Source organism: Gorilla gorilla, chromosome 9 (assembly GCF_029281585.2).
Source record: "Gorilla gorilla gorilla isolate KB3781 chromosome 9, NHGRI_mGorGor1-v2.1_pri, whole genome shotgun sequence".
NCBI classification, from domain to species: Eukaryota; Metazoa; Chordata; class Mammalia; order Primates; family Hominidae; genus Gorilla; species Gorilla gorilla.
The window spans coordinates 62,187,211-62,197,540 of NC_073233.2; the positions used below are offsets into that span (position 1 = coordinate 62,187,211).

A 10,330-nucleotide genomic window follows, 5' to 3' on the forward strand; every position below is an offset into this window, starting at 1 on the left:
ACAACGTGGTAGGTAGTAAAATTTAATGAAATGAAAATAAGGAAGAAATGGGTTAATCTGGAAAATTAAAAATTGATATCAGTTGAACATGTCAGTTCATAGTCACATACAAAGATCCATTCATAATTAGCTCTTCCCAGTTTGAAAATGTAAGTTACCTTAAGTGGTTTCTCGAGTATTATCCATCTGTGAATTTATACAGGATGCATCTTTATGTGGAATTCGCTTCCCATCCTCTCTTGTAGTTAATTATCACCTTTCCTTTATATCTCAGCTAAGACATTGCTTCCTCTGAAAAGTCTTTCCTGATCCTAGTTTGATTTAGTGTTTTAGCACTGTGAACCCTTACAATAATGTCAATATATTTATTATGACACCTGTTTAATTGGTATTTAATTTATTCCCTTTGGTATTTTATTTACCAAATCACTGACAGTACAAAATTGTGTCTTTTTCAACTTGGCAATTCCAAAGTCTATGACAGATTTGACATAGATACTGCATACGCATTTTTAATTGAATGAGTAAATACAATATTAAAATCATAATGTATTTAAAGTTTCCCCGCCTTGTTTTATAGGTAAACTGCTTATATGATCTGAAGTAAGCAGCTGTAAAGAATAGATGGAGCCAAGGAAAAATGTGACTGACTTTGCCCTCTTGGGCTTCACACAGAATCCAAAGGAGCAGAAAGTACTTTCTGTTATGTTCTTGCTCTTCTACATTTTGACCATGGTGGGCAACCTGCTCATTGTAGTGACTGTAACTGTCAGTAAGACCCTGGGCTCACCAATGTACTTCTTTCTTGCTGGCTTATGATTTATAGATATCATTTATTCTTCATCCATTTCCCCCAGATTGATTTCAGACTTGTTCTTTGGGAATAATTCCATATCCTTCCAATCTTGCATGGCCCAGCTCTTTATCAAGCACCTTTTTGGTGGGTCAGAGGTCTTTCTCCTGTTGGTGATGGCCTATGACCGCTATGTGGCCATCTGTAAGCCCTTGCATTATTTGGTTATCATGAGACAATGGGTGTGTGTTGTGCTGCTGGTAATGTCCTGGGTTGGAGGATTTCTGCACTCAGTATTTCGACTTAGCATTATTTATGGGCTCCCATTCTGTGGCCCCAATGTCATTGATCACTTTTTCTGTGACATGTATCCCTTATTGAAACTGGTCTGCACTGACACCCATGTTATTGGCCTCTTAGTGGTGACCAATGGAGGACTGTCTTGCACTATTGTGTTTCTGCTCTTACTCATCTCTTATGGTGTCATCTTGCACTCTCTAAAGAAACTTAGTCAGAAAGGGAGGCAAAAAGCCCTCTCAACCTGCAGTTCCCACATCACTGTGGTTGTCTTCTTCTTTGTTCCTTGTATTTTTATGTATGCTAGACCTGCTAGGAGCTTCCCCATTGACAAATCAGTGAGTGTGTTTTATACAGTCATAACCCCAATGCTGAACCCCTCAATCTACACTCTGAGAAATTCTGAGATGACAAGTGCTATGAAGAAGCTCTAGAGAAGAGACCTCATATCAAGTAGTACATAAGTGAGTTACCCACCAGGAAGAGAGCCATTTGACTTTACAGCCCTTCTCCTTGGGACCCAGGAGTTTTTTTAAATCTTATGCCATCTTCCCTTTCTTCAAAGCATTTACAATTATTATTAAAGAATGAACAATATGATTGTGTTAACAATAACAGTCTATCTCTCTGCTAGAATGTAAGATCTATAATGTCTTGTTTTCCATTTTATCTGTAAAGACGTAATGCATAAAACAAGGAGTCAATAATATGTAGTGAATTAGTTAAGAAATTTTAGAGTTACATTGATTTTTAATCAAGTTATTCCTGTATGTTTTTGCCTTTCTTTCTGAGACTTAATTTCATTTTTATTTAGATTCTTGTCCTTTAAGTTCATTCTTCTTCTTATACTATTTAAAATAGTTAATGGTATATTTTGTATCAATGCAGTCCTTTTCATCCAATTGAACTTGTACTGTATACAGATTTTTAATGTAATAATTCTACCTTTTAAAAGAAAAATTGAAAGCCAAATGGATAATCATAAATAGCAAAAATGGAAACTGTACAAAATAATATAAAATGAGAAATAAATCTCTTGTCCATGTCTGAGTGCAGTCTCCTAGTTCTCTTCATCAGAGGAAGTCACTATTATCTGTTTCTTAAGATGTTTCAGGTAATAATCTTTAAATGTAAATATATTTAAATATATGTGTGTGATTTTATCTATGTACAGAAGCTTGCTACTTCACATAGAAGGGAGCTAGGGCCTAGGATGTGGGCTTCATAACTCTTGCCTGTCCCCTATCCTACTGTGGTCAGTTAGTTGCATCCAGGATGCAAGACAAAGCCCTCTTTACTCTTCACAATTCACTCTCCTCTCCTCAAGCAGAAGGAAGGAATCACTTTTGTTGCTGCAAGCTGCACTGCCTGGGGTCAGTGGAGGGGTGGCACAAGCACTCCCTTGGCAGCCCTGGCTGCTGTCTCCATAGGTCATGTGCTCCCCTATTGCACTGGCTCTAAGTCCAACCCAGCACTAGGACTTGCCTAGGAATTGCAGGCCTTGTGTCCTAGGCTGCCTTTGAAGTTTACCTAAGACCCCAGAGCACTTTAGCCCGCAGTGGTGAGACTTGCCAAGAAATTCTAGTTTTGACTTCTGGGATGAGTGATTCCCCTCTGGCTAGAGCTGGTCCAAATGCAGTCTCCATGGGTGGGTGCCAGATGAGCTCAGCATGGCTTTGCTCTCTGCTGTGACAAGGTAGCACTGAGTTCAATTCCAAACCCCGTGTCTATACTCTTTTTTCCTCAAGTGCACAGATTATCTCTTTGCACCATGCAGCCACTGCTGTGGAATTGAGGAGGGGTGTTATTGGCGATTTACGACTGTCTTTCCTACCCTCTTAAGTGTGTTTCTTTCAGTGATGTGAAGTTAAAACCAGGTACTTGGATTGCTCACCCGGTTTTCTGTTGTTATGCTTGCGCTTTTGTGGGTGTGCAATTAGTTGTTGAAATTCAGTGTTCCTGCAGGAGGGACTGGGATTACGGGTGTGAGCCGTTATGCCCATCCCAAGGAACATTTTCTGTTACAGGGGGAGAGAGACAATAAACAAGTAAGCATACACATAAAAAAATAAAATATAACAGAGTGGAAAGGTGTAAAAAGTGAAACAGATGATGTGATAGAGAGCTACTCAAAAGGTAGTGGGCTACGAGTGTTCAAAGGAGACCCAAGAGCACGTATTAACTGTTTACATAACCACTTCCAGGGATAAGAGACAGTAAACTGAAAGGATATGAATAAGTAAACTCACTGGAGAGGAGTTTCTGTTTGTGGAAAGGGGAATTTTATCTGACCTGGATGAGTATCAATAACATCTCTCCTTGATTAAAAACCACACATTTTATTAAAAATAAAATAAACATGATACATAAACACACACACACACACACAAACATATTTTAGCAACCTTAAGCTACTATAATTAATTCAGCTGTAATTAAAATAAGGATGATACAAAATTAAACCTACATATTTAAGCCATCATCTTTTTTCAAAACACCTTGTGCATGCCTCCTGGCAGTTGGTGAACTTTCTGATGTATTCAACAGCATTGATCTCCACTTTGCCTCTTCATGTTCTGCTTTTATTTTAATTTTTACCATTTTTTCCCATATAAAAGGTCTTGCAGTCACTTAGAAATGCTGAGATAAATTGACTGGTATAAAGTAAGGTATCTGATTAACGAAATTTACACTAAAGCGAATTGACCTTTTCATGGACTATAAGACTATGCACAACCACTTCGTACTCAAACATGCATTTCTCTTTCCAATTTTGTATGACCCAGTACCCAGCTCTTCAAAGCACATTTTTTTCTTGGTAGATCTCAGGTCTTCCTTCTGTTGGTGATGGCCTAGACCACTATAGGGCCATCTGAAAGTCCTTGCAGTATTTGGTTGTCATGAAGCAGTGGCTGTGTGTTGTGCTGCTGGTGGTGCCCTGGGCTGGAGGATTTTTGCACTCAGTAATTCAACTTGGCCTTATTCATGGGCTCCCATCTTATGACCCCAATGTCATTGGTTATTTTTTCTGTGACATGGACCCCTTAATGAAGCTTGTCTGTGACTATACACTCAACAGATTTGCCTATTTTGCAGGTCACGATTTAAATACTAGGTTTTATATATTTCATTTATATTCAGACTGGACTGTTTCCTTTTGGTGATTTGACTTTGTTATTCTTTTGTAATTTTTTCCCTAGAGGACATGGTTTTATAAATCTTGTTATACATAGTTATTATCCCTGTGGCATCTCCGGAGATACAGAGCCTACCCTCAGAATTATGATAAATGTCCCAATGAATTTAATTAGAGAAGAATCACCTTTGGAGATGCACCAGTTGAATGACTCAACAATATATGCTGTAGTTCAAATGTGGATAAAGTATCCACAGACTTCTGCCCTTATTTTGAAGAGTATTTGTCTATAGCAGTATTCACATGACTGTTTTTTTAGGAATTAAAATGATAGACTCAAACATGATAAAATAAGGATGAAAATTATTCTCCATCCTTCATATTACCCAAGGTTCAACTATGTGGCATGAATACAGGTTCATATAACTGATTGAAGATCAATATGTTGTAAAGGCTATTTCATTATTTTACTTTTATTGGTATAAAATACAAATATTTATAGTAAAAAGTCACAATTCTCTCTCCCACAAATTCAAGTTTTTTCTTAACTTCGAAATGCTTATTTAACCTATTCATCTTTTGATGAACACTTGGGTTGATCCCATATCTTGGCTATTGTGAATAGTGCTCCACAAATTAGGGGAATGTAGGTATCTCTTTGATATACCAATTTCATTTCTTTTGGATGTATAACTACCAGTGGGATTGCTAGATATATGCTAGTTCTATTTTTAATTTTCTGAGGAACCTCCATACTGTTTTCCATAGTGGCTGTATTAATTTACGTTCCTACCAACAGATTATGATCATTCCCCTTTCTCTACATCCTCATCAGCATTTATTTTCTGTTATTTTCATAATAGCCATTTTAACTGGGGTGAGATAATGTAATAAAAAGCATAAAATTCTGCCATTTGCAGCAATGTGGATGGAACCAGAGGATATTATATTAAATAAAATGAGGCAGGCACAGAAAGGCAAATATTGCATGTGTTCACTCATGTGGGAGATAAAAAATTGACCTCATGATGGTAGTGAATAGAATGGTGGTTACCGAGGATGGGAAGGGTAGTGAGGAGAGCGGATGAAGAGGAGTTGATTAATATATACAGAAATACAGTTAGGTAGGAAGAATATGATCATGTAGGGCAACTATAGTTTATAGTTGACTGTATTTCAAAACAGCTAGAAGAGAAAATTTAGAATTTTCTCAACATAAAGAAATGATAAATGTTTGAGGTGATGGATATCCCAATTACCCAGATATGATCATTACATGTGGTGTGCTTTTGTCAAAATATCATGTATACCCCATAAATATATACAATTATAATGTATCCATTAAAATAAAAAATAAAAAGTATTTATATAACACGTGTTTGTTATTAGGACAAATTTTGCCAACAGTGAAGATTTTGGGTCTCAGGTCACAATCAAGATTGAGGCTTCTTTAGGTAACAGAACATCCTTGATATTCATTTTGAAAATCTCAGTAAGTTAAAAGGTAACCTTTTTTCCCCCTGAAAGACTGATATAAATCAAACTTTCTACAAGCATGGAAAACGTTGATCACATGGAAGCATTTCAAGGTCCAGTGATGATTCATGTGTTATTTTACTCTCTGTGTTCACACAGATGGTGCCAGTGTACACAGCTGTTATTTTTTTAGGACAAGAGGGAAGGTACCATCATCAGAACTCGGAATGAATTACTGTCTTCTTATGCAGATACCCAGGAAGGTATTTATGTGTGAGATTCTGAACTAGGCTTTACATTATGCAGTAACACTGATGATGTGGGAATTCTGTCTTTTAATAGTTCTCTAAGTGATTCTGATAATAAGCCACATTAGTGGGTCTTCATGATTGCTAAACTATATGTGAATTGACTCAATTCTGTAATACTTTTTTGGATATTTTAACATTAAATAACAGAATAAATTTACTTTCTCTACATCAGTGTTCTTAGAAACTAATTTCAAATGTAACCATTTGGGGGATATTTGAATGGGCAGGTATTTGTAAATCTCTTTATAGGATCAAGCAGTGTGTTCTCTATGCATTGATTAATATGCTAAAAATTAGATGATGTAGCATCTGTAGAAATGGAATGAGTGACTTTCAAGAACCCAAGGTAAGACTAAAGTAAGCAAGGTGTTACTTCAATTCATAGGAATGATATGTCAAGTAAGAAGAGTATTGAAATTAACCACTGGATTTAGTAAAGTGAAAGTGTTATTTATAAAGAATAACAGAGAATCAAGATGGGGTGGTTGCTTGAAAGAGATATGCGGTCCAAGGGTATAAATATATTTTTAAACATGGGGATAGATCATACAAATATGCTGGAAGAAGGATGCAATATAGGGAGGAAAACTGTTGACGTTCGAAATGGAGAAAATTGAAGGAACACTGTTCTTAAGAGTGGTAAAGAGCAAGAAATCTAGTGCAACCTCTAGAGAGGTTGGCCATAGTTAGCAACACAGACAATCTGTGTATTTGAAGAGCAGATGGGACATTATTTATGAGGTTATATTGAAGTAATGTCAACAGAGACTTAGCGACTAGTTGTCATTACTAGGATTATTTTAGGAGATAGCTGGGCTAGTGAATATTGTCACTACTTATGATATAGTTTTTTTTTTGTGTGTGTGAAGCCTTCTTTTCCTCTAACTCTCTCTTCCCTCCCTCCCTCCCTTCCTTCTCCCCTGTTTATTTCCCTCCCTCTTTTATTCCATCTTCCTCCATCTTCCTTCCTTCTTTCCTTCCTTCCTCCCCTCTTCGTTAGTTTTATTCTTTCACACACAACTTCTCTCCTCTCCCCTACATCACCAATGCAAATGTAAACCCTGCTTACAACAAAAAACATATATCCTTCGTTATTTTCCCATGCTCATATAATCATATGCAAACACTTATAAATGGATACATGTATAGTATTTTTATTTTGTTTGCTGAATCATATTATTATACCAAAATGTCTGCAATTAATTGTTTTAAATATCTGTATTCCATATTTTTTGTTTGTTTGGTGCCATTATAAATAATGTCACAAAAACATGCCATGCATCTGTCCTTATGTTCTAGGGCTCTAATTTCTATGGGGTAGCTTTTGAAGGGAGCAGTTGTGTTGAAAGATATTTTTACTTTCATTAGAGATTGCTAACTTTTCTTCCAAAACTATTATAAAATCCATATTTTCCCTATCAGTGTAAGAAAATACCCTTTTTTATTTTTGCTAGCTATAGCTACTATCACTTTTAAAACGTTTGTGTCAGTTTCATGAATATAAGGTGATATTTGTTTTTTATTTTGTATTTTTCTCTTTATAGGTGAACTTCAGCACCCTATTATATCTGGCCACTTTAATGTACTGTTTTTTTTAAATTGCTGGTTTCTATCATTTGCCCAGTTTGCTATTGGTTTGTCTCTTATTTATTAATTGCTTAGAGCACTCTTTCTATTTTAAATATTAACTCTGTGTCCTCAAAATTATAAATATTTTTAAATGGTATATTTCCCCAAATTCTTAAACAATTTCGAAATTGTCAAATATGTTTATTTTGGATTTCAATTTTTAAGATTCTCCCATCCAGAGAATGTAGAAAGTCATCTCCTTTGTTAACTGGAAAGTAAATTTAAAGAAAATATAGCTTTAGTTTTATATTAAATCTTTAATTCATTTGTATTTATTTTTGTTTATGGTATTAGCTATAGGTATAATTTTATGATCTTCCAGATGTAAAACTAGTTTTGGCAAACTCATTTATTTAATAAACTGTCCTTTTCCCATATACATCACAAATTACTTATTTCTCTCTCCATTAATTTGTAAGATTGCTGAGGTTGGGGACCATGCTTTAATCAGTCTTATATTCTTATAATGTCTTGCAATTCTGGAACATAATAACTCATAACACCTATTTGTTGAATGAATAAACAAATTATCCCAAAATTTAATGAAGTTACTAGTAACAATTATATTTTTAGGTAATTTTGTCCTGAACACTGGAATAAGGACATACAGAAAGACATATGGAGCAAAGGAACAATGTGACTGAGTTTGTCCTTGTGGGGCTCACTCAGAGCCCCCAGGGACAGAAAATATTATTTCTTGTGTTCTTGCTCATCTACATTGTGACAATGGTACGCAACATATTCATTGTTGTGACTGTGGTGGTCAGCCCAACTTTGGATGCCCCATGTACTTCTTCCTTGGCTACTTATCATTTATGGATGCTGTTCATTCTACTACAGTTACCCCAAATATGATTATAGACTTACTCTATGAGAAAAAAACCATTTTGTTCCAAGCTTGCATGACCCAGCTTTTTATAGGACACCTATTTGGGGGTGCTGAGATTTTACTCCTTGTTGTCATGGCCTATGATGTCTACGTGGCCATCTGCAAACCCCTGCATTATTTGACCATCATGAACCAACGGGTGTGCATTCTACTGCTGCTGTTGGCCTGGGCTGGAGGTTTCTTGCATGCTGTAGTTCAACTTCTTTTTGTTTACAACCTTACCTTCTGTGGCCCCAATGTCATTGACCATTTCATCTGTGACATGTACCCTTTATTAAAACTTGCCTGCACTGACACCTACGTTACTGGCCTCACTGTGGTTGCCAATGACGGGGCAATCTGTGTGGTCATCTTTATGCTCTTACTCTTCTCCTATGGGGTCATTCTGCACTCCCTGAAGAATCTTAGTCAGGAAGGGAGGCACAATGCCTTATCCACCTGTGGCTCCCATATCACTGTGGTGATCCTCTTCTTTGTCCCTTGTATTTTCACGTATGTGAGACCTCCTTCGACCTTACCCATTGATAAATCCTTGACTGTGTTTTACACTGTTATCACCCCTATGTTGAACCCTCTAATCTATACTTTAAGAAATGCAGAGGTGAAAAATGCTATGAAGCAGCTCTGGACCAGAAAAAGAAAATGAGGTGGCAGACAAATGTATCATCTATTTTCAGTGAAGAGTTGCTCCCTCCAGGAAAGCCATTTATGATTATTTAATTGCAGTGAAATTTTCCTCAGGTTTAATAACTAGTATGCAGTGAAAATAATTTATTACATGAATACTTGCAATAATCAAAATATATTTATAAGATTTTAATAATTTATTGGAAAAATATATGTTCACTTTTTGTCTGTAGAATGGCTCTCGAGATGATAAATTTATGTTATTAATACTATAAATTTATTTAAGTTTATGAAAGTTTTTCTTATGTTTTTCTTTTAAATAAAGTTAATCCTTTTTCGGAATTAATAGTGCTCATTACAGATTTCAGAAGAATGAATTAAGAAATAAGACATAAAAATTTCATTTACTCCTCTCCACACAAATACAGACCACATTAATATTTGAAGTATATATTTTATTTTTGTATTTGTAAGATACTCTTTATATATAATTTTGTTCATATTGCTAGTGTATTAAGGTTGAAGAGGAATAATGCTTCCTTCAGTATTATTCATAAGGAGACAGTATACTAAAAGAATCTGAATGAAAAAGGGAGACATGCAGAAAAATAACTAAATCTTACTTATTTCTCCAATTGAGAAATCATATTAAGTGCTATATTTATGTAAAAATGATCCATTGATCTTCCCAGATGTTTAGAATATCTGATAATACCTCTGCTATTTTCAATACCCCCTTCTCATGGCCTTCTAAAAAACAGCCAGGCTCTGCTTTTCATATGTAAAATTAGCGTAATCCATAATCTATGAACTTCAAATATGCAATGCAGAGCCAGATAGTAAATATTTTGGAATACACCATTGTCAAGGAAGATAGACAGTTGTGGTGGTGCATGTCAGTGGTTCCAGATGCTCAGGAGGCTGAGGTTGGATGATTTTTTGAGCCCAGGAGGTCAAGACTGCAGTGAACCATGATCATGCTACTGCACTGTAGCGTGGGTGACAGAGCAACACTGAGAAAAAAGAAAAGAAAGAAAAAGAAAAAAAGATGCTGGCAATATATGATGCTTCCATTCTTTCTTTATTGATAGAATGCAGATTATTAGGTAAAAAAAGGACTAAAACATATTGTTTCGTTGGAAAGACACTTCATTCATAAAAATCTTTGTGAA

General features: G+C 35.7%; 1 protein-coding gene and 1 pseudogene across 1 annotated transcript; both read left to right on the plus strand.

The window, feature by feature from the left end:
- Window positions 1-624: 624 nt before the first annotated feature.
- LOC115936288 (olfactory receptor 4A47) lies at window positions 625-1,554 on the plus strand. Its single transcript, XM_055356003.2, is given in 1 exon segment — window positions 625-1,554. A coding segment is annotated over 1 exon segment (930 nt).
- Window positions 1,555-8,260: 6,706 nt separating this feature from the next.
- Window positions 8,261-9,177, plus strand: LOC101123687 (olfactory receptor 4A15-like; annotated as a pseudogene).
- The last annotated feature ends 1,153 nt before the right edge of the window (window positions 9,178-10,330 follow it).